The 24574-nt window shown below is 44.7% G+C and overlaps 1 protein-coding gene across 5 annotated transcripts; it reads left to right on the top strand.

The window, feature by feature from the left end:
• The first annotated feature begins 8 nt into the window (after nt 1-8).
• On the top strand, nt 9-24574 carry LOC134409159 (diacylglycerol O-acyltransferase 2-like). 5 transcript variants are annotated; one of them, XR_010026161.1, is made up of 9 exons: nt 9-155; nt 6200-6328; nt 9438-9545; nt 13400-13515; nt 13971-14175; nt 16081-16255; nt 19188-19390; nt 22216-22828; nt 23677-23740. XR_010026161.1 is itself a non-coding variant. In XM_063141747.1 (8 exons), exons 1-8 carry the CDS (start codon nt 116-118, stop codon nt 23829-23831), a joined length of 1086 nt encoding a protein of 361 aa, XP_062997817.1. In that variant the 5' UTR covers nt 9-115; the 3' UTR covers nt 23832-24574. The 5 variants fall into 5 exon arrangements, 4 of the variants coding, with proteins under 4 accessions (XP_062997817.1, XP_062997816.1, XP_062997818.1 ...); XM_063141747.1 differs by lacking the exon at nt 22216-22828 and having other exon boundaries at nt 13445-13515; nt 23677-24574; XM_063141746.1 differs by lacking the exon at nt 22216-22828 and having other exon boundaries at nt 23677-24574.

Below are 24574 nucleotides of genomic sequence, written 5' to 3'. Positions count from 1 at the left end.
GCCTGAAAGTGGTCGAAAGCTGAACTGCTGAGTGAGTCCACTGTTTAAGTTAGCCTGCTGAAGCAAAGTCTGATTGAGATTGCAAGACAGTGTCCAGGCGCCTGCTGACTGCACCATGAAAACTATCATTGCTGCCTATTCCCAAAATCAGAGCGGTAAGAAAAATCACCAGTGGAAGGTTAAGGTGACTGAAAATCCCGTGATGGTGGCTTTTCATTGCAGAGTTGTTTGATGATGTGGTTTTGTAGCTGAAATTGTGCAGTAGCACGTTCCAGAATAGAACAGTTGTTCTTTGAACGCTATACAGGTCGGACAAGGTTTAGGAGTGTATGTGCTATATATTGGTGGGACTTGGTTACAAATCTGGGAGGCAATGCTGATAATGCAATCATCTCAATTTTGTAGCCCGGGGGTGGGTGGGGTGTAGATGGGATACTGAATTGATGAGTTAAGAAAGATCAGGCAAATCTGCCAGTCATGCTTTCTTCCACATTCCATTTGACCCTGTTGTGCCCACTTGCTATATAGTTGTAAAAGGCGAGGAGCCTGTCCAGGAAGAAAGAGGTGGCAACTCCTGTTCAGCGCCACAAACAGGGTTGAATACTGAGATTCAAACCCAGCTGAATGCTCAAAACCCTCCAATGGATGGAAATTCGATTCCCCCCCCCCCCCACACACACCCCTCTCAATTTTTTAAAATCTGATGTACTTTCCATCTGCTTATAGAGAACACTCTCAAAGAATTCTAGTAGATTAGTGAGACAGGACTTGCCTTTGTGGAAGCCATGTTGATTCTCCTTCAGCAGGACCTGCCCTTCTATATGATTTCTAATTTTGTCTTTAATAATGCTTTCAACCAATTTACCTGGAACAGATGTCGAGCTAACTGGACTGTAATTTCCAAGATCCCCCCTGGATCCCTTTTTTAAAATTGGTGTTGCAGTGGCCATCTTCCAGTCTTCTGGTACAGAGGCTGCACTTAGGGACAGTTTGCATATTTTTGTTCGGTCTGCAATTTCATATTTGGGAACTCTAGGATGGATACCATCTGGGCCTGGTGATTTGAACCGTGATTATGTAGCCACCATGGTTAGGAATGGTTCACACAACACTCTAAGTCATTGTTCACATGACACAGCTCAAAATACTTAACCACCATGGCTTAGCGTGTCGTCTGAACAGGGTCGATGAGTAGGAGGAGACATATTTTGTGGCTCTGTCTATAACTGGTTTGCCTCCTATCTAGCGGGTCGCTCTTTCAGCGTGTTGGCTAATGGCAGCTCGTCTTCCTCCTTTCCCCTTTCAGTAGGGGTTCCGCAAGGCTCGGTGCTTGGCCCGTTGTTGTTTTCCTTATACATGTTGCCCTTGGGCAAGCTTATTCAATCTCATGGCCTCCAATATCATCTGTACGCCCATGATACACAACTATACCTGTCATCTCCGGAACTTTCTCCTGATGTTCACGATCGTATCTCGGCATGTCTTTCAGATATCTCAGCTTGGCTGCTTCATCGTCGTTTGAAACTCAATATGGCAAAGACTGAATTGCTCGTTTTTCCTCCTAAACCTTCTCCTCATCTTTCATTCTCTCTTACTGTCAATGATGTTACGCTTACTCCGGTCAAGGAAGCTCGTAGCCTTGGCTTTATATTTGACTCCTCGCTCTCCTTTATTCCTCATATTGAGGCAGTAGCTAAATCTTGTCGATTTTTCCTGTATAATATTGCCAGGATTCGATCATTTTTGTCTGTCTCTTCCGCCAAGACGCTTGTTCATGCACTGGTTATTTCACGGTTGGACTACTGCAACCTTCTTCTCTCTGGCCTTCCTTCCTCTCACATCAGTCCGTTGGTTTCTGTTCACCACTCTGCCGCAAAGATCATCTTCTTGGCTCGCCGCTCTGACCATGTTACTCCACTTCTGAAATCTCTTCATTGGCTTCCAATTCACTTCAGAATCCACTATAAACTTCTCCTGTTAACCTTCAAAGCTTTTCACGGTCTAGCTCCTTCCTATCTCTCCTCTCTCATTTCACACTATTGCCCCGCTCGTGCTCTTCGCTCCTCTGATGCCATGTTTCTCGCCTGCCCAAGGGCCTCTACTTCCCTTGCTCGGCTCCGTCCATTTTCTTCTGCTGTCCCTTACGCCTGGAACGCTCTTCCAGAACATTTGAGAACTACAAGTTCAATCGCAGCTTTTAAAGCTCAACTAAAAACTTTTCTTTTTCCTAAAGCTTTTAAAACTTGATGTTGTGCAGACTTTCTACTGTTAGTTTTACCCTACCCTGTGCCTGCTTACCCTACCCTGTGCCTGTTTGCATTCTCTTCCCCTCCTTATTGTTTTACTAGGATTTTATTAGATTGTAAGCCTATGCGGCAGGATCTTGCTATTTACTGTTTTACTCTGTACAGCACCATGTACATTGATGGTGCTATATAAATACATAATAATAATAATAATAACAATAATAATAATAATAATAATAATAATAATAATAATAATAATAATAATAATAATAATAATAATATTATGCATGGTGGTTGTTTACTTGGACTTCCAAAAGGGATTTGAAAAAAGTCCCTAACCAAAGACTCCTGAACAAATTTGGCACTCATGGAATAAGAGGTCCTCTTATGGATCAGTAACTTCAAGTATAATCTGATGGAATCTGAGCTGGCGGTGACCGAACAAGAAAGAGATCTTAGGCTTGTGGTGGACAGCTCCCTCCCATGGCAGCCATTTTGTGAGAGCACCAAAATGGTTGGGGACCCCTTGTCTACTCCCTGTGATTTCACTAGTGCCACCTAGCTCTGCTTTCTTCCACCATGCTCACACCATTTGCTTCATAGGGACTGCAGTCGCAGAGGTTCCTAGTAAAGGGGGGTCTTTGGGATTGGGGCTTCTACTGGGGGCCACATGGAGCTCTGAAGCTAGCTTAGACCAATCCAAGCCTAGGTGCAGTCTTACTCAAAAACCAACTCACTCATTCACTCACTTCCTTCCTTCCTTCCTTCCTTCCTTCCTTCCTTCCTAAAGAGCAGAGTTGTGTTAGTGCCTGAGTATGAAATCAGACACAGTTCGTGAGAGAGGATCAACCCTAACTCCCCATTTTACTCATTTCTGATGTGATATCTGTGACTGTTAATGTTTCACCATGTTTAGCCCTATGAAGGGAAGGTTCCAATGTGGGAGTCAAGGCTGAGAGCTAGGAAGGGCCTTGGCCTGAGGACTCCCTTATCAGTCATGGTAGGACAGGGTGGCCTCTTCACCAGGAGGGGGAGGGGGCAACTTTCCTCTCACACAGAGTGGACGGATGGAAACTTAAGCCATTCGTGAGCTAAGCAGGGATGCAACTGAAGCAAGTTGGTTACTAGTTCCCAGGTTCTTGTTTGCACAAGATTTCAAAACAGAGCTCAGTCAGTAAAGTAAATAAAGGCACAAACCTACGGCCAATCGACACTGTCTGGACAGCCGTAGGGTTCTTTGGTTTCTGGCAACTGAGGTTGGAGCCCTGAAACCAAGTGCCCTGCCCTTCCTCACCCCTCATAGCCAGCACGGTACTCGCTTTGCCAACTCCGGCTTCACACTCGGAAACCGAGTATGGAAAGGGCAAAAGGTGGGTGGACCTGGGGGTGGAGAGGGGAGGAGGCTGCAGAAGCCGTTTGACACAGCTTCCTACCATGTCTCCAGGCCCTTTCCCTCCCGCTTCCCACAGCAGGACAACAGAAGCACAGAGGAGAGGATTCCCTCTGTGCTCCAGTCGGCAGCCTCTGGTTTTGGAGGCTGACAACTATCAGGATAGGATTATATGTCCATGCTCTCCATAATAACAATAATTGGGCTACCACATATGATAGATCTCATGACTGGGAACTGTCCACTTTGAGACCCACAATAATTTGCTCTTTTTGGCACAGATGACAGTTACAAAAAAGGAACTGCACAAGCCCCAATAACCTCGGGGCCACCTCAAATTATACCTCCAAGAAAGTGTCTTATAAAAGATGACATTGAAATAGATCTGGTCAAACACTAATTCTGTGGTGGTGATGGTGGCAAAGAAAGTTTACTTCTCAGTGCCATCCAGGGGAGCTTTTTGCATGGTTAAAGGACTTCTTGGTATAGCCTCTGGGATACAGCGGGAAAGTCAACAAGGTTCATGTTATTCCATGTTTCGAAATATCTTCTTCACCACCACTGCCTCCTTACTATTGTTTCCCCTTTGCCATTGAAAATTTGAATGGGGAAATGGGCCCACCTCTAACAACCATTCTAGTTCTACTTCCAGCTGATTTGCAGAAGAGCAATTCCTCGCCAGCAGGCTACATAGCTCTTGCGTGGGCGTCATTCTTACCATCTTCTGCAACAGCCATCTTCAACCTTTTCCATCTGACTCACTTTTAATCCAAATACATGTCTTGTCAGTGTCAGTGTTTCTTTATTCCAGATAAGTGGACACAGGATTGCCCAGGGCCTCATCTTGATGAGTATGGGGAAAGCGCCTTGCTCGTGTTCTCTGCAGTATGATGAAACCCGCCTTGCTCTGTCAATGTTACGTGGCGGAGCCAACCATCCCTCAAAACTGGCTTTCTGGTGCCAGGAAAAACACACACCTGGGTGGGGAGTGAGGGTAGAACCAATGTCATCAGTGAAACGGCTGTGTTACCCACTCTTCCCAAGGCTCTCCCTGTTATGCTGTATGAATGAAAATGGGAAGGAACTAATGCGGCAAAACTTCATTTTTATAAACTGATGATATTCAGCTGTGCAAAGAAAAGAATAAAAGGCCCCCCCAGAAGTGTGCAGGTTCAGAAATGGATTGGGTTGAATTAGCACAGCAGCAGAGAAGCTAAACAACAATGGAATGGGCAAGAAAAAGGCGGGATGGGGGAAGGGAAAGGGGCAGCCCCCCCCCCAATTTTGCCTCGTTTCCTGTCACTGAGTTATAGCTTTCTGTCCTCTTTAGTCCAAGCACAGCATCAGAGAAGCAAAGCGGGTGGCAACGAGGAAGCGCCTAGCTATGGCTCTCATGGAACAGGAAAAGGAGTCATGGGGAAGAGCAGCCCCACCCCTTGACCATGTGCCGGCCAGGTCACAGGCATGCCCAGGAGGTGGTGCCAGGGACGGGGACACAGTCCAGAGCAAGTGCACGGGAACTGCTTCCACTAAAACGAACACAGTGAAATGACTCTGCGATACTGTGACTTTTGGAGGGAGGAGTGGATCATTAGGTCTGCCCTGGCTAGGGTGACGCTATGGAAAGGCAGACAGGGACCCTGTATCTTTAATAGTTGCATAGAAAAGGGAATTTCAGCAGGTGTCATTTGTATGCATGCAGCACCTGGTGAAATTTTCTTTTAATCACAACAGTTAAAGCTACAGGAGCCCTGTCTTCTCGACCAGATACAAAAGAGGGCAAGGCTCCAGCAGCTTTAACTATTGTGATGAAGAGGGAATTTCACTAGGTGCTGCAGGCGTACAAATGCCACCTGCTGAAATTCCCTGATTTATACAACTGTTAAAGATACAGGAGCCCTGTCCTCCTTTCCATATGGTCACCCTAGCCCTGGCCATGACATCGTCTGCCACAAAGGACCTGACAACACACCCAAGTTGCAGGGGAAAAAAACCCGCCCCTGTGAAGACAGCCCCCCCAGGGCTACCTGTCTTGTCCAGCCTGAGATTCCAGAGAAGTGTGGAGGAATCCACCTGTGACTTGGGCCCTTGGCCCAAATCACACACTTCTCTGGGGCCAGAAGAAGGGCTGAGGGGATCTTGTGGGAAGGTCTAGCCTTGAAGCCCATGGGTGTCTGTCTTCTCCCTGTCTTGTTCTCTTCATTTGTCCTCTCTTCTCTTTCTCCCCTCCCCCTCCCCTTTCTAAAAAAGCCTCCTCGTGACTCAAAAGATAAAAGGCTGGTGAGAGTATTGAGGTTCAGATGCCACCCATGTGGAAGTGCCTCATTCTGAATGCCCTTACTAATCCCGCAGGGCATCTAGAGCACACGGCAGCCTGTCACTGCACATGTGGATCTCGAGGGTGGAGGGACAAGGGTGGAATGCACCAGCCATTTCTGGGGATTGGCCTGGCTGGGAAGGAGGTGGCCGGGGGTGGAGGAAAAGCTGAGTCAACAGGTGAATGTGACATGACCAGGAGCTGGTCACAGAGAGAGGGGGGTGTTAACGCTGTGTTCCTTTGCAGAGAGTCATGCCAGCATCCAGGCTGCCCTCTGCACGCTTCTAGCTGTGTCCTGGCCTTCAAAAAGAGATTTCCAGGCCTGCATCCAGCTGCTATCAGTTCTCCAGTGGATTCTGAGTTTCCTGTTGATGGGTGAGTAGTAAGCATGACAGAGCAAAGCTGCTCTCTTGCGCTCTCTTATCACGTGCACTGCAGCCGTCTTGTGAAGAGTCCATGCAGCCAGTGTCTGGATTCTGGATGGTGGGAGGACAGCTGTGGTGGCCAAACCCTCTCCCTTTTCTTCTGTGCCCTCATGTGAGCTTCCAGATAGGCAGCTGACAAGCAGAGAATACTGGACTAGATAGACCCACATTCATCGACGCCAGCAAGGCCAATTCGTATCTTCTTAGGTTAGTTGAAGTCTGAAGTATATCCTTACCATGTTTATTAGTTTATTTCATTTTTATTCCCACCATCCCTCTATCCGAGTCCAACTCTGTAATGGGCTAGGCATTTATTGGAGCAGCACATGCTTCTGCTGTAAAAGAAACTGGGACTGCTAGGACACTCGTCTTCTCCCTGCTCTGGCACCTCCACGTCCATCATATTCCTCATCAACCAGGAGACATCATGTAGACTCCATAGCTGAAACTGCTACAGCTTCCAGACCAGGCTTTTCCAGCGCCGTCACTCTGACTCATTCACATCCCAGGTGTCCTCTTCCATTCCTAACTCTCCCATTTGTTCCCCCCTGCTTCTTTCGTCTTGACTCTTACCACGGACAGCCTCTTAAGAAAATAAAAGACCGAATGGCTCCACGGTGCCTCCTCATTTGTAGTGCAAAGAGCACTTTGTCTGGGACCACCCAAAGTTTTTGGCCACCCTGGTCAAAAAGATTCTGCAGGTTTCTGGAACGCTGCAAAATCCTGTGAACACAGAGACCCTGGAGGTTTACAAAGACCAGCCCGTAGACAATACAATTTGACAGACAGCAGGTCTAATATTTTGGTGCATGCCTGTTGTATGATCCGCAGAGGAAACGCCTATATTTCCCACGTGAGAAGATGCCTCGTATGTCTCTGCTAAAAGGAGGGGGAGGGTCTGCCTTTCCAGACCTGACCACATGTAATGGCAAGTGCACCTGCACCTGTGCTTTGCACAGTATGTTGTGATACTCTGACAAATTCCAGCTGCCAAAAGACAAACAAATAATAATAATAATAATAATAATAATAATAATAATAATAATAATAATAATATTTCTTACCCACCTCTCCATTCTGATCGAGGCGAGGAACAACAATAAACCATAAAATACATAAAACTGAATTAAAACATAATATACATTGTTAAAAACATCCTAAAAGCATCCTAAAATTCCACTGGATAGGCCTGCCGGAAGAGATCAGTCTTTATAGCTTTCTTGAATGCTAGTAGACTGTTAAGTTGACGAGTCTCCTCCGGAAGGCCATTCCACAGTCTGGGAGAAGCAGAAGAGAAGGTCCTCTGGGTAACAGTGGTTAATCTTGTTTTTGCTGGCTGAAGTAGATTTTTCCCAGAAGACCTGCGGGGTGGATTGTACGGGACAAATAAACACAACCTGTCTTGAATGAGCTCTGCAAACACAGAGCTGACTGCTGGATCCCCAACTTCCGAGAACTTTATGGAGGGCAGGATGTCACTGAGGAGGCAATGCCGAAATCTGGATGTTGTAATCATGGCTGCCAGCCCGTCTCTGGCCTGAACTCAAGGTCCTGGTTTACATTTAAAGGGCTTGGGATCAAGTTACAGGAAGAAGCATCTCCTCTTATATTTAGCTACGAGGACCCCAAGGTTATCCGTTCCAGGTGCCCCCATCAACTGAGGCTCATTTGGCACCTACGTTACACTCTTTTCAGTGCCAGGTGGAGAACTTTTTATTCTAGGAACTGCTTTCAGTGTTTTTAGATCCTCAGGATGTTTTATCCCTGCTGTTAGTTTTAGCATAGAATCATAGAAATGGAGAAGGGCCATTTGGCCATCAGGTCCAACTCTGTGCAGTAATTCAGTTTAAAGCATCTCTGCCTGAATACCAATTGCCAATAGTTTAACCAAGTTAATTTTTTATCTTTTAAAACCTCTTCCAACTCCCCTCTTGTATTCATCCCTCTTAACCATTCCCTTAATTTCATTTTATTTTTCTCTTTTAAAACTTTGCTTAATCTGCCCTTTAAATTCCCAGGGAAATTCTTTAACATTATTACCGGTGATAAAGGGGAGATGCTCGAGAGCAACTCCCTTTTATATTTACCCCAGATTTCCCAATTTCCCAGATTTTAAAAGAGGATTACCTATACTTTCAACCCATTTTTTACCTCCTTCCCTAAAAAATACATTTTCCAAGTTCAAATCTATATTATTTGTGGTTTTATCCTCCATCCAATCTAAGGCGTACATGTACATTGATGGTGCTATATAAATAAATAATAATAATAATAAAAAAATAATAATAAGGCCATAGCTAGACCTAAGGTTTATCCCTGGATCGTCCAGGGGTCAAACCTGTTCATCTAGGTGACACACAGGGGATCCAGTGCTCAGGCAGGGGCGAACGCTGGATGATCCCAGGATAAACCTTAGGTTTAGCTATGGCCTAAATCTCCTACTCCTAAAATTGCTTCTGCAATATGTCTTAACCTATTAGCTACATAATATAGGTTAATATTTGGGAGACCCAGTCCTCCCTTTTTTTGGCTTAAATACCATTTATTTTTATTTATCCTCGCTTTCTTATCCCCATTACAATAATTATTTATAATATTCTGCCAACTTTTTAACTCTGATTCTGAGATTTTTATTGGTAGCATCCTAAAAATAAAATTGATCTTTGCTAAAATCTTCATTTTTATTAATGCTATTCTTCCAAACCATGATAGGTTCAACCTTTTATATTTTTCCAATTTTACTAAAATCTCTTTTTTCAAACTACTTAAATTTTCCTTCTCTAAACTCTCCAAATTTTTTGTAATTCTAATTCCCAAATATTTAATCTGTTCTTTAACTCTCATTTCCATTTCTTTTCCTTCCCAATCCTTCTCTTCCTTTTTAGTATAATTAAATAACATCAAGTCTGATTTTGACCAGTTTATTCTTAATCCAGTAATTTCTTCAAATTCTTTCAAATGCTGTTAGCATCCAGATCTGGGGGGTCCTGGGGGCTAATTGTGAGAGGGCTTTGACTGAGAGGAGTAAGTGGATTATTTGGTCATTGTTCTTTCCTCAGGAATTGCTAGCCTGCTTCTTCTCACCTATTTGGTTTTCACCAGTTTTTGGCCCATTTCTGTTTTCTATGTGGCTTGGCTCATCTTTGATTGGGACACACCTGAAAACGGTAAGTGGATGGGGTTATTTCAGAAGGTATCACCCTGCCCCCTGCTCAGCCTTTTGTCTGCTTGTCTCCTTGGTTTGATACTCGTGTGTATCATGTGTTTGTCTTCAGTGTTAACCAGGGATGCCATTGTATGCACTAGCAAACAGAGCTCCTGTCCATCTTTCATAATACCGTGCAGCCTCCCATATATTTGCTCTGCAGTGGCTTCAGCCACTTCTGCTTGTGGCTGGTGCTTTTCCTGTAAAGGTTGTGCTGCCCACTTGGCTGATCCACCCACATCTCATCCCTTGCATTTCATGAAATGCTCCCCACATCTTGTACAAAGTGCTACTTGTCCTTCAGAGATCTTGGAATGGCCGACCTTCCCCAGCCATTGCGAGACCTTTCCCTGGCCGTCCCCCAGAAGGCCACTCAGGTGCAGTTCTCAAAGCAGATGGCAGCCAGAGGTCACTAAAGCCCCAGTCTTTGCTTGTCTCCAGACATCACTGCAACCTCTCCCCTCCAGTAGGCCAGCCATAGTCAGGGATTGAGTTTACAGTGGAAGTTCTAAGTAAACTACATGGATAGGATTAAGCTATTATTATTATTATTATTATTATTATTTATTTATTTATTTATTTATTTATAAAGCACCATCAATGTACATGGTGCTGTACAGAGTAAAACAGTAAATAGCAAGGCCCTGCCGCATAGGCTTACAATCTAATAAAATCATAGTAAAACAATAAGGAGGGGAAGAGAATGCCAACAGGCACAGGGTAGGGTAAGCAGGCACAGGGTAGGGTAAAACTAGCAGTATAAAGTCCGCACAACATCAAGTTTTAAAAGCTTTTTAAGTAATTACTCAACAAAAAGCAGGGGTGAAGTCGTACGATATCTCTGTGAGATATAATCCCATAGGTTATACTGTATAGCAAATATTTATGTCTGGGAGTAAACACTAGCAATAGAAATTGCAAAAGAGGGTTGGAAAATACAATGTCTGGCACCCTAACAAACTCACTTTGTGCAAAGGCAAACGATATTTAAAGCATGAACCTTCTGTCATTTGGCCCTAATTAAGATTAAGACTCCACTCCTGAACACTCCTCTGGCTGGGAGGGCCCTCAATAAAGCACTGACTGCTGTATCGTCTAGGAAGCCGCCTGTGCCCGTCCTCGTCGGTATCCTCTGCTGCACACTGAGGGACTGAGGTCGTGGCCCTTTTATGGAGGACTGTGCGGAAATAATGAGCCTGTAAACCCAAATGTACTTTATGCTAGGGTGACCATATGAAAAGGAGGACAGGGCTCCTGTATCTTTAACAGTTGTATTGATAAGGAAATTTCAGCTGGTGTCCTTTGTATATATGGGGAATCTGGGGAAATTTCCTCTTCATCACAGCAGTTAAAGACACAGGAGCCCTGTCCTCCTTTTCATATGGTCACCCTACTTTATGCTGTACCTCAGAAGCCACTGCTTTCTGAGTTTGTTTTTCTAAATGAACCAAAATAAAGTGAGCAAGTGGGGAGAGGGAGGGTAATTGTCATTAAATTTATTGTACTTATATGGAGAGAAAGGGTTTTGTCAATTGTATTATCTATTATGAAAACTCAGAGCAATAAGCTATGAAAAAATGTTGCCACGAAGACAGGTTATCAAAAAGAATGTCAGTCTCTGTCTCTGTCTGTCTGTCTGTCTGTCTGTCTCTCTCTCTCTCTCTCACACACACACACACACAATCCCACCCCCCATACCTGAGATGCTAAGACAACAAATCCCACCTATATGAAATGGAACCGGGGCAGCAGGGTTAGAGGCACACCAAGAATAGTTCAGAATGTTGTTTCAGGAAATGACAGGAACACCTGTGTGTGTACGTTGACTTTTCTCCTGACCAGCACATACAATTTGCCCAGCTCTGTCACCAATCCAAAGTCCATCCAACTTAAGGATGGCTTAAGTATCACATGACTGGAATTCCAGAGAGCAACAATTTCTGTAGGCAGCCTCCGGAATATGACATTCCTACAAGAAAAGAGCAACGTGGGGAGAGGTTCCAGGTGTTGTGCCAACCGGAGTCTGTTTTCCTCTGGGGCTTAATGGTGTTTGTGCAATATTTGCTTAAAGATGTAGGGGCAAACAGCAGGCACTCCTACAAGACAGCAACTTTGCTACCTCATGTCTGCTCCCCAGAGAGGAAAGACCCCTCCAAAGTGCCTTCAGCCGCCTCTCTTTTTCTTTCTGGGTCTCTTTGCCAGCCTGAAAATCGCTACTTGTTCTCTCCCCACCCCCCATCCCACACTCCCCACCCCCATGTCTGTCCCCTCCCTTCATCTAGGGCATCACCTTCCTCAAGCTCTAATAGGCAAGCACACAACCAAGCACCTTGCATGCACAGAGAGCATCCCCAACTCTCTCTCTCTCTCTCTCTCCTCTGTGAACCTATTGGATGGGATTTTTGTGTCAGGATTACAAAACTAACCCAAACTTTGTGTGGAAAGTGTAGAGGAGGATGAAGGAGGAATGCTTTACCTGTGATTATCCTGCACTAAGCAGGGGAAGGGACTAGATGGCCTTCAAGGTCCCTTCTGACTCTTATCATTCAGTGTGGATGGTCTTGGCTGCCAGTTGGGTACTTGTAATATGGAATGGTAGCTTCACTTTCATAGACTCATTGGGCCTGTTCCGATGACATACTACCCCAACATGGATCTCTCAAAAATGTGATTCACAGTGAATTACCATGTCGTGTGATGGGAAATTTACCATGTCGTGTGGCGGGGGTCATCCCATGAAGCTGATCGGTGGGAGATCCAGGACAAATAAAAGGAAGGACTTCTTCACACAACACATAGTGAAATTATGGCATTCGCTACCACAAGATGTAGTGATGGCCACCGATTTGGATGGCTTTTAAAGGGGGGTTGGATAAATTCCTGGAGGCGAAGGCTATCAATGGCTACTAGCCCTGATAGTTGTGTGCTACCTCTAGTATTTGAGGCAGTACGCCTGTGTGCACCAGTTGCTGGGGAATATGGGTGGGGGCGTTGCTGTTGCACCATGTCCTGCCTTGTTGGTCCCTGGTTGGCGACTGTGTGAACAGAGTGCTGGACTAGATGGACCCTGGGTCTTTGTCCCCTCAGGGTCGGCCCAGCCTGGGCTCCAGCGAAAGGAGGGCGGTCGTCGTCATCGTCGTCCCCCTCCCCTCCCCTCCCCTCCCCCAGCTGGCGACCGCGGTGGGAGCCTGGCCGGCCGCCCTCTTGCCTCAGCCCTGCCTGCCAACGCACCTGGGAGGTCTCGGGGGGCGGGCGGCCCCTCTTCCAAGCGTGACCCCGGGCCAAAAAAAATTCTTATATTATTATTATTATTATTATTATTATTATTATTATTATTTATATAGCACCATCAATGTACATGGTGCTGTGTTCTTATGTTCTTAACATGAAAGTGAAATTTTGGGATCTCTTTCGGCTGTGAAGTTTGGTAAAAACAATTAGCTATTGTGAATCTCACTTTGTTTAAATTCTCTAAACCATCCATGATCTCGTCCAAATCCACAAGGTGGAGACAATGCCGCAGCAACAACACACAGGCTGCTGGTTCAGAAGTGCTCCCCCAGATTGCTCCACCTTCCTCCACTCCCACCATCTGTCCTCTTGCCATCACAATTCCTTGTAAAAAAAAATAAAAAATGCCAAATGTTTAAAATCTCAAACCGGCAGAAATCTTTTCCAATTTGCACACAAAGGATGCTAAAGAGGGAGACATTGTCAGGTGATGCTTTCTAAAGAAGTCGGGAGCACTTGCTTTTCAGGCTGCTTCAGTTCCTTTACTTGAATGTATGTCTGTATTTCCACTGGGCCCCATCAAAGTGATGATCCACTCCCTTGCGTACTTCCCGTTCCTGTGCCCTGCAGGTGGAAGGAGTTCTTCCTGGGTCCGGAAATGGTCTATCTGGAATCACTACCGAGATTACTTTCCTATTCAGGTAAGCATGTGTGTGCATGGGGGCAGGGGCTAGTCAGTTCTACCACTCCATTGGGTTCTGTGGGGCAAGGGAAGCCCACTGTGGGTAGCAAAGAGGAAAGCTGAGCAGGAAGCCGAATTGCAGAGGGCCCACCACTGACCAGAACGGGTGGGGAAATCTCCTGTTTTCTGATGGCAGCAAAGAAGTCTGAATATCAGGTCATGTGAACAGAGTGAACTGAACCCCAGACCAGGGCCGGATCTACACTACTGCTTTAAAGTGCTTTATAACCGTTATAAAGTGCTTTAACTGCTTTAAAGCGCTATAAAACTGTTATAAAGCGCTTTAAAGCAATAGTGTAGATCCGGCCCGGGCCACTGAATCCTCTGCAATGTATAGGGCGTGCTCAGCCAACATGCCCACGTAGAACACTGGAAAGGGACTGTCTTCCTCACTGACATGTTGTTACCCTCCAGCTGGTGAAGACTCACAACCTGCTCCCCAGCCACAACTATATTGTTGGGGTCCATCCCCATGGGATCTTATGCGTTGGTGCTTTCTGCAACTTTGTCACTCGTTCTACTGGCTTCTGTGAAAAGTTCCCTGGCATCAAACCTTTTCTGGGCACTCTGGCTGGAAACTTCCGATTACCTGGTATAAGGGAATACCTGATGAGTGGGGGTAAGTCTGTGTCTGTGCTCTCCCCCTTCACTCAGATGGGGAACTAAACCAGTGTGAAAGGAGTGTTCTGGAGACTTTCGCAAACTTCTTTTAAGTTCAGCTTCAATTTTAACCAATTAAATAATCAAGTACATTGATATAAAGATGCATTTTGCAATACCTCAATGAAGGAGAGTATCATCAGACAGGGGGAAAGCCGTGGTTCTCAACCGTCGCGTCTCTGCCCTTGCTCCTGTCCCACAATACTTCCTCTTCTGGAGAAGAAAGAGGAAGTAAACAGAGACCAAGTGGCCCATTCAGGTGCTGTTTTTATCATGACATTTTTCCTGCATGCAACATGAAATGGCAGCACATTCAATTTCTTTAAAAAAAAAGCTGGATTAAAATGGGCCCATTTTATGATGGAAAGAAGGCAAGAAGAAGAAGAAGAAGAAGGCACGTGGGAGGTGGACAGCGTCATCTAAAGGGCACGTGAAAAACCATGAGTGGGCAGTAGCGAGTTTGCGATAAAACGCCTTTCTGATGAACCCCTTACTCTGTTCGCGTTTGAGAGAAGTTAACAATTAATGAACAACTGCTTCCCATTGTTCAAAGGGAAAGCTTGTCCACCTCGCCCGCCCACCCACCCATATCTGAAAATATGGAACATAGAATATATGGAATATAGAAAGGCCCATCAGTATTGTGGAAGATCCTGGTTTAAGAGATGTCACTTCAATTCCATCCTGTGTTGCTAGGTTCACTAAACTGTGAGACTTCTGTCAGAAGAAAAGCCATATCCATGTTTCCTAATATTCCCCCCTTCCCTGCTACTTGCGCAATGCTATCCTAAGCAGGATTATTTGAAAGCATGTGTCCCCCACCCCACCCCCAAGTTCAGTGAACCTTTCTCCCCGGCCCGATCTACACATCGTTGTGAAGCCGCTTCCGTGCGCCTCGAGTGCGCCCGAAAGTTCCTTGAGACACACAGCCTTACTTTAAAATCGCAGAGAGTAAGTAAGACTCTCGGTTTGTTCCATTCTGCCCTTTAAATAAATAAATAACCCACTTACCTGAGAGTAAGCCCCACCAAACTCAATGAGGCTTACTTCTGAGTAGACTTGCCTAAGCCTGCCCCCCCCTCAAAAAAGTAATAAATGAAACTGTCCCTGTTCGGTGGAGTTTACTCAAAGGTAAGTTCTTACATTCCTTTGATCATGCGAAGCTGTGCATCTTCAAGTTCATAAACTACAGATCTGCAGGTTCCCTTACTCAAAAGTAAATCCCATTGATTTCAACCCACTTGCGACTGAGGGGACAGGAATTTAGAAGAGTGTGAACCACTCCAACGAAATGAAACGAAAGAAAAAGCACCAGAGACAGCAAAGAAAGACGCGCTTCATTTAGGTGCATATTTAAAAAACGTGCACGGAAGCGACTTCACAACGACGTGTAGATCGGGCCCCATGAAGTGTGCTTAGGATTGCCGTCAAGGACTCCTTTTCCATCCAATTGTTCCCAAAGGAGCAGGAGCAGGACTCTGCAAAAGACCAGAGTCCCAAAGCCTTTCATGTCAGCCTTTCTGATTAACGCAGTCGTGAATTTTAATTTTCAATTAAACTGCTTGGCTAATCAGCCCATTCAGTTTAAGTCTGCAACTCTGCTCTCATTCACAAGAAAGGGCGACCAATGGCTGGGTTAAAACAGTATTGAATTTGGCATCCAATGGCATTTTATACATCACTCCTGACAACATCTCTGGACAGTGTTTTAAAATATCGCACACCGCCCAAGCGCAATGTTTAAGATGATGTGGGTTAAAAGATCTAAAGAAATGACGCCCCAGTTAAATGGAGGGAGGGGGCAGTTGTAGCTCTCCTTGGGGAGGGGAAAGCCCTAACGCTTTTCTGTTTCCCTCTTCTGTAGGTCTGTGCCCAGTGACTCGGAAGGCAATAGCACACCTCATATCCCAGAACGGCACAGGCAATGCTGTGGCCATTGTGGTTGGGGGAGCCGCTGAGTCACTCTCTTGCCAGCCAGGAGTGACCACGTTAATCCTCAACAAACGCAAAGGGTTTGTCCGGCTAGCACTCCAGCATGGGTATGTAGTACCATCCTCTGAAAAGCATGCTTCTCTCCTAGCTGGCTGGAGGTCGACAGATCCCAGGAGGGCCACTGGGAATCCCCTAAAAGCATAAGAACATATAAACAGCCCTGCTGGATCAGGTACCAAAGGTCCGCCTAACCCAGCACGCTCTTTCGCAGAGAGGCCAGCCAGATGCCTCCGGGAAGCTCCAGCGACTGCTATGCAGCTGCAAAAGCGCGTTGATTCTGGAGGTTCCATAATCTTCTTTTAAAGCCAACTCAGTCAGCGGCTAAACGTTTGTCATTAGGCAACAAGTATCACACTTTCATTATGTAATGTATGAAGAAATACTTTCTTTACTCTCTTCTAAATCAGAGTTCACTCAGGGCCAAAAAGGTTCTGTATTCCTCACCTGAAAGATTCTTTGTAAGACTTAAGTTTTCTAACTTATTGGACTGTGTGCCCCGTTTGACACGCAGAACCACACCACCCACATCACACACAACTCCCTGTCCTTTCTGTGGAATCTGAATCCAGAGATAACTGAATCTCACTGATTGTTCCCCAAACCTTAGCCAATGCTTATGAAACCCAGGAGTCAATGTGTGAGTAAACTGGGTATAAAATGGTTTCATAGAATAGTAGAGTTGGAAGGGGCCCCTAAGGCCATCAAGTCCAGGAATCCACCTTAAATGCAGGAATCCACCTTAAAGTATACCTGACAGATGGTTGTCCAGCTGCCTCTTGAATGCCTCTCGTGTGGGAAAGCCCACAACCTCCCTAGGTCACTGGTTCCATTGTCATACTGCTCTAACAGTCAGGAGGCTTTTCCTGATGTCCAGCCGGAATCTGGCTTCCTGTAACTTGAGCCCATTAGTCCATGTCCTGCACTCTGGGATGATCAAGAAGAGATCTTGGCCCTCCTCTATGTGACAGCCTTTCAAGGACTTGAAGAGTGCTATCATGTCTCCCCTCAGCCTTCTCTTCTCCAGGCTAAACATGCCCAGTTCTTTCAGTCTCTCCTCACAGGGCTTAGTTTCCAGACCCCTGATCATCCTCGTTGCCCTCCTCTGAATCCCCTCCACCTTTTCTGCATCTGTTTTGAAGTGTGGTGCCAGAACTGGACACAGTACTCAAATTTGTGTCATCTGCTTGATTCCCTGCACCTCCCTGTCCAAGTCATTAATAAAAATGTTGAAGAGTGCTGGGCCCAGGACTGAGCTGTGTGGTACTCCATTTGTTATCTTCCTTCAATTTGAGAAAGTACCATTGATAAGCACTTCTCAAGTCTGATTCTGTAGCTAACTCTGGATGCACCTAATAGTTGCTCCACCTAACCGACTTTTAGATAGTCAAATGTCATGTCAAAAACTTTGCTGAAGTCAAGATATATTATGTCCACAGTATTCCCACAGTCCACAACGGAGTTTACCCGATCAAAAAATGAGATCAGTCATCCACCAATCTGGATGGCTTTAAAAGGGGGTTGGATAAATTCCTGGAGGCAACCCTGATGATTGTGCGCTATCTCCAGTATTCGAGGCAATAAGCCTGTGTGCACCAGTTGCTGGGGAACATAGGTGGGAGGGTGCTGTTGCACCATGTCCTGCTTGTTCATCCCTGGCCGATGGCTGGTTGGCCACTGTGTAAACAGAGTGCTGGTCTGATCCAGCACGGCATTTCTTATGTTCTTATGATTAGTCTCGCAGGAATTGTTCTTGACAATCCATGCTGGCTTTTATTAATCGCTGCATTGTTTTCAAGGTGCTTACAGGTTGTCTTCTTTATAATCTACTCTGAAAATGTTCCGAGGGATGGATGTCAGACTGACTGGTCTGTAGTTCCCAGGTTCCTCCTTTTTGCTCTTTTTGAAGATAGGGACAACGCTAGCCCTCCTTCACCCGTCCGTCACTTCACCCGTCCTCCACGATTTTGCAAGTATAATAGACAGTGGTTCTGAGAGTTCTTCTTCCAGCTCCTTTATTACTCTAGGATGCAGTTCATCATTCCCTGGAGATATGAACTCATTCAAAGAAATTAGGTGTTCTTTGAACATTTGTTTATCAACCTGAAGCTGCAATCCTGACCCTTCAGCTTGTACTTCACTTTTCCTGGGTGCTTGTCATAGACCCGCGTTTGGGAGAAGACTGAGCCAAAGTAGGAATTGAGCACTTCTGCCTTTTCTTTGTCATCTGTTTTCAATTTGCCATCCTCATTGAGCAGCTGAACCACCATTTCTTTCCTCTGTCTTTTACTATGCACATACCTGAAGAAAGCTTTCTTGATGCTTTTAGCCTTCCTCACTAGCCTTAGCTCATTCTCAGCTTTAGCCTTCCTTTTTGACATACCTGCACTTCTGTGCTACCTGTCTGTACTCTTCTTTTGTAGCCTGGCCTTCCTTCCACTTTCTATATGTATCATTTTTTGTTTTCAGGTCATCTCTAAGCTTTTTATGGAGCCACATTGACTTCTTCAGTTGTCTTGTACCTTTTACTAGGGCTGTGCACGCCCCCCCCCCCCCCGAACCACTTCAGATTCCGATCCGGACCTTAAAAAATTGCTTATTTAATCTTCTTTCTTTTACTGTTTCTACCTATCTTCACCACTTTGGAATCTGTGTTAGATAATTGAGTGGTATATAAATATTGATGATGATAATAATCCTTACCAAGGATCAGAGCAATGTATACTCTCCAGCTGGGCACTGCTTTCTAGGGTCTAGAGGGCTTCCAAGTAATTTGACGTGATACCTGTCATTGGCAAGGTATGTGCTTCCCCATTAAGCTATGATTCCTCATAATGGATGGATTGGGTCATGAAGATGATGACTGCTTTGTTATGTTAGTTAAGGAGTGAAATATGACTTGGAAGGGGATCTTGATTTAAAGCAATGGGGGTTTTTATGCCCACTGATGTGACTTACTCTGCAATGCTCTCTCCCCAACAGGGCACACCTGGTTCCTGCTTTCTCTTTTGGAGAGAATGACCTTTTCCAGCAGGTGCTCTTCAAGGAAGGCACCTGGATGAGGAACCTTCAAAACAGATTCCGTAAACTTCTTGGCTTTGCTCCCTGTTTCTTCTATGGAAGGGGCCTCACCTCCATCCATTCCAAAGGCTTCTTGCCTTTTCCTAGACCAGTTACCACTGTCAGTGAGTATCTTCTGACCTCCCACAGCAGCTGTCTTGTGTTACCTTGGCCTGGAAGATCTGGGAACCGGGCCAAGCCCTAGTTGTCCATGCTGAGGTGGTCAAGGAAGCGCAATGTGGAGGGTGGGGACATCTGACTCTGTGCATAGGATAAGTTGAGATCAACTGTTAAGGCATATTGTAGCAAATCATGGAGAGGGATTTATCCCCTAAAATTTTTGCAATAGCTGTTTAATTGCCTGGCATAAGAGGACATTGGTTAGTAGCCCTCCTCATGCTGGGGTATCTCATTTCTTTTCAAAAACTTTATCTCTAACGTTGCTGCAGGTGCCGCCTCTCCCATTTTCCAGCTGCAATATGGGGAATACGTTGCAAGAAATTGTGATAACGGCAGTCAGGCCATGAAGCTGAAGGAAACCCAATAGCTAAAGAATCCTATTTGTGCTACCTGAGCGGGATGAAAGAAATGGGTTGGGTGGGTGGGTTGGTGGTGGTCTGCATCAGTCATGTTGCACTTGCTCTACATGAAGCTTCTTGGACACTTTCAAACACAAAGTGTGCTGCTGCATCTCATGAACTGAGAGTGGCCCTCTGCTAGCACAGCCTATTCATTTATTTAAATTTTAGGCCACTTTTAAGGGTGGTAACATTTAACTGTCTCCAATTAAAATGAGTAGGTAGCAGGTGATGGGGTGAATTTAGTTTAGTCCATATTTTCATATGAACTTATCGAATTTGCTCTTCCTGAATCAGTCTGCAAACTGAGATGGAGATATTCTTCAATATTCACACCTCTCAAGAGTTTTGCAATGCAGTTTACTGAACTAAAAATGCATGCAGCAGTGCATATATTAGGGGAAAGTGCACACAATTATATTAATGGGAAAGGGTACAAAACATTAAGGAAAACTGCCTACCAAAACTGAGTATATTAGATAAACTTGCTTATAAAAATGTGTATATACAGAAAAATGAGCAAAAATAGTATTTGAATTTTTATGCAGACTTTTTTAAAGTCACAAACTCATGCAGAAATGGAACAGAATGAATTTAAATTGAGCAAATGAGAAATGGACAGAATGAAATTGACATACACCCCACTTTGCTGGCCATCGGAGTAGCCAAGTGGCAGCTTATGCATTTTTACACCGATGAAATTGCCAATTAGCTAATAGAGGATACCCTTTCTCCAGTTAGCATTATCTCTGATTTTAACCAATTAATTGAATAGCCAGACAAATCACCAAAACTATTAATCAGTTTCATCAAAGCCGGAACTGACAACTGGAGTTTCAAGATAAACAGCAAAAGATCATCAGTATAAAGGAACATTTTAAATTCTAAGCCAGCATGCACAAAACCACGAATCCTACTATTTTATCTATAATAGCACATGCCAGGGGTTCCAAGCATAAATCAAATATCAATTGAGAAAATGAACATCTGGTATCCTGCCCTAGTAGGGAAAAAAGCAGAAAATAAACCATTAGTCATTACTTTAGCTCTCAGGGCAGAGTATTTTTTTTTTTACCCATTTCTAAAATTCTATTGGAAAACAAAAAATAGTCAATGTAGCAAAAATAAATTTCCAATGAATTTCATCAAAGGCCATTTCTGCATCTAAAGAAATGATGGATACCTGGTCAGTTGGTTCTGAATTTAAGGCCACAAAATTCACAACTTATCTGAGATTATCTTCCCTCTGTCTGTTTGTAATGAATCCTACATGGTCTGGTCAAACCAATGTTGCAATAACTTGTTGCAATCTTTCGGATGGATATTTTGATATCCACATCAATTAATGATATATGTCGATAGTTAGCACACTAGGTATATGACCCTTCCCAGGCTTAGGAAGCATAGTAATATAAAGAAAGGGAACCCACTTCAAAAATAGGAGGCACTACCATTTTGGAACTAAAAGGCTAGAGAGTATTTTATACCACTCATTTGGAAATCCATGCAGACCGGTGATTTCCCAATGCTCATATTTGTAATTGCATTCATAATTCCCTCCAATTGTGAAGGAGCCAAAAGGAGTTGTGGAAGATTAATAGGGTGTGTGGGGGAGATTCCTTATCTTGTTCCAATATCTCGCTACCAGTGCTGTAAAGAGCAGTATAAAACTTTTAAAATTGTGACTTTCCATCTATAGGAGAAGTATATACTTTATCCATCAAGAGGGAATCTACACGTCGTTGTGAGGCGCTTGCATGCACCCCCAGTGCGCTCCCACAACGACTGTGTAGATGGAGAAAGATGAGACGGAGGAAGAGGCGGAGGAGGAGGAGGCTGGGGAACCGGCCGCGTCCTTGCCGCCACCACCTCCCCGCCGGCCTCCTGCTGCCAGGGTAAGAGCCACCCGGGTCGGAGAGCTCAGCTTCTGCTTCCGCCGAGCTCTCCAACCTGCGTGGCTCTTATCCCGGCAGCAGGAGGCCGGCGGGGAGGCAGCGGCAAGGACGCGGCCGGTTCCCCAGCCGCCTCCACCTCTTCCTCCGTCTCTTCTTTCTCCGTCTACACAGTCATTGTGGGGGCGCACTGGGGGCGCATGCAAGCGCCCTCACAACGACGTGTAGATTCCCTCCAAGTCTCTAATAGCTGAAATCACATTTTGGTGTTGCTGCCGTTAAAGTCAATGTGCAAGGATTGTACTAGGACATTCACCATTTCCCCAATATCCCTGTCATAAATGAGTCAGAGCAAATTCTGCCAGCTGTGAAAGAATATTACTCACCTCACGCCCCGTGATCAGTGATGACGTTGTGCAACGTCAAAAACTGTGCTTGCTTACAAATTACCCTCCCACACATTTTTTCTTGGTCTTCCAGGCCCAAATCTAGATGGGTAGGATGGAGTGCCCGTGCCCATCAGAGATAGCCCTTATTGTTCTAGTCCTGTATTGCCTTATGAAGCATTTGAGCAACTGAAGCAGCAACTGATCTTCCTGGAGGAAGGGAGGAGGCCTTGCATAAGGAGGAGGCCTCGCTTCCCTGGTCACCCCAATCGGATTGGCACTTCAACATCATGGGAAACGGCACTCAACCACTGATCTGGACTTCCTCAGACTGAGAGTGTTGTGGAGGGTGGGGCAGGGAAGGAAAGGAGGAGGCAAGGCCCTTCTGATCACCCTGACTGAATTGATGCGTGAGCGCCACCATGAGTGATGCTGGAGTGGTGAAGGATGGGGCAGGGAAGGAAGGAGGGCTTACCTCGCAAACCCACCACCTTCCAGATCTAACACAGGCTGCTTCTACTGCTGCTTTCAATGATGTGACAGTTACTACCCTTCAACATTCCAAATCACCTATAACATGGTAGGAATAGAAAGAGAAGCATCTGTGGCTGTACATAATTATGAGAGTCCCAGAGCTTCAGAAAAGAATTTTAAACGTGTTGCACAAACTACAATACAAGAGGGATTGGAAGCTACCGATGTTTCAGGTGAGAAGCCTTTGAATTTTTCGGAAATAGTATGCAAAAAAGGTCAGCAATCAGTTTCTCTGAGTCACTTTATTTGTTTTGTTTTTTCTCTTTAAACTGCTTTTTCTCCCTCAGACTTTCACCAATCTTTCTGAAGTTCTCCCTAGGTATGTAAAACCAACATGTCTTTCTGGCACTTGTAACTCTCAGAAAGATCGTTGAAACTGTTCCACTTTTATTAAGGTTAGAATGACAGATGCACCCTCCACCATCACTATTAATTTTTTAATTTTTATTTTTAGGATACTAGCTTTACACTTGTGGTGGCTATAATATTCATATTACAGTAAAACCAATTCTCCTGAAAACTAAGTTGTAGTCTTAGGCCATAGCTAGACCTAAGGTTTATCCCTGGATCGTCCAGGGGTCAAACCTGTTCAGCTATTTATTTATTTATTTATTATTTTATTTATTACATTTTAATACCGCCCAATAGCTGAAGCTCTCTGGGCGGTTCACAAAGGTAACACACAGGGGATCCAGTGCTCAGGCAGGGGCAAACCCTGGATGATCCCAGGATAAACCGTAGGTCTAGCTGTGGCCTTAGTCAAATCAACACAATTAGAGTTACAGACTTGCTCACAAAAGAGAAAAAGAGAGAAAAGTTGTCTGAACAAGTCTATTATTTTATTGCAATTGCTTTAAATTCTTTTAAAATTCTATTTTTATTTATTTATTTTATTTGCAGAATTTATAGACTGCTTCACATCTAAACAGATTCCAGAGTGGTGAACAGTAAAAGATAAATCTGTTGGTGGTTGCTCTGGGTGTGCCCAGCTTTGCCTAACCCTCTTCTCCTCCCTCACCAGTTGGAGAACCTGTGACTGTGCCCAAGGTTGAGCATCCAAGCTATGAGATGGTGGATCTTTACCATTCCATGTACATCCAGTCGCTTTGCAAACTCTTCAATGACCACAAAATCAAGTACGGGCTGTCAGAAAAAGATGAACTGCAGATCCTGTGACTGACATCAGAGATGGAGGGGAGACACGACTGTTGCGCTCCTGACCCCGAGGGGCTGCTTGTTTTTGGACCTATGGAACTGGAGCCTCCCTAGGAGGGAGGGGCAGCATCTGAATTTTCCACTTCAAGCACTTCTGTGGGTTGGATGACGAAGCATGGATTGAGTTTTGTTAGACTCAATGGCTCTTTCTAGGGATGCGATCATATGTTTCTGCAATGTGAGCAAGAGTCAAACAATGGTCCACCTGATACTATCGCTCTTCAGTAAGATATTAATTTTGCCATTATAGCAAAATCACAACTTGTTAAACCACTCTTTCCAGTGAGAAAATACTATGAATTTCTATTTTAGGGCAAATAACCATGTAGCTGTTAACATATGTACAAGGTAAGTTCTTTATGTTCCTTCTTTATAGGAGGTGTTATATAATTCAACAACATCAGTATATGGTCTAGTGGTACAACATATTTTAGGATTCTAGTTATTATTTTAATAATCTTTCTCCAGTATTTTTGTACATAGCTACATTTCCCCCACCACATATGAATTACGTGTTACCAGCAGAATTTAGAATATGTCTTGTTCATTGTACCAATAATTGCAGGAGTTAAATACCATCTTGACATTACTTTAAAGCAGTTATGTACACATTTAAGGGAAATTCATGATCTTTTCCCCCATGATTTCTCCCATACCTCCATTTAAACATTATTTCCAATACCTTGTGCCCACTTTATCATGTA

The sequence above is a fragment of the Elgaria multicarinata genome, chromosome 15, assembly GCF_023053635.1.
Source record: "Elgaria multicarinata webbii isolate HBS135686 ecotype San Diego chromosome 15, rElgMul1.1.pri, whole genome shotgun sequence".
Lineage (NCBI taxonomy): Eukaryota > Metazoa > Chordata > Lepidosauria > Squamata > Anguidae > Elgaria > Elgaria multicarinata.
This window is presented reverse-complemented; position numbering and strand designations above follow the sequence as displayed.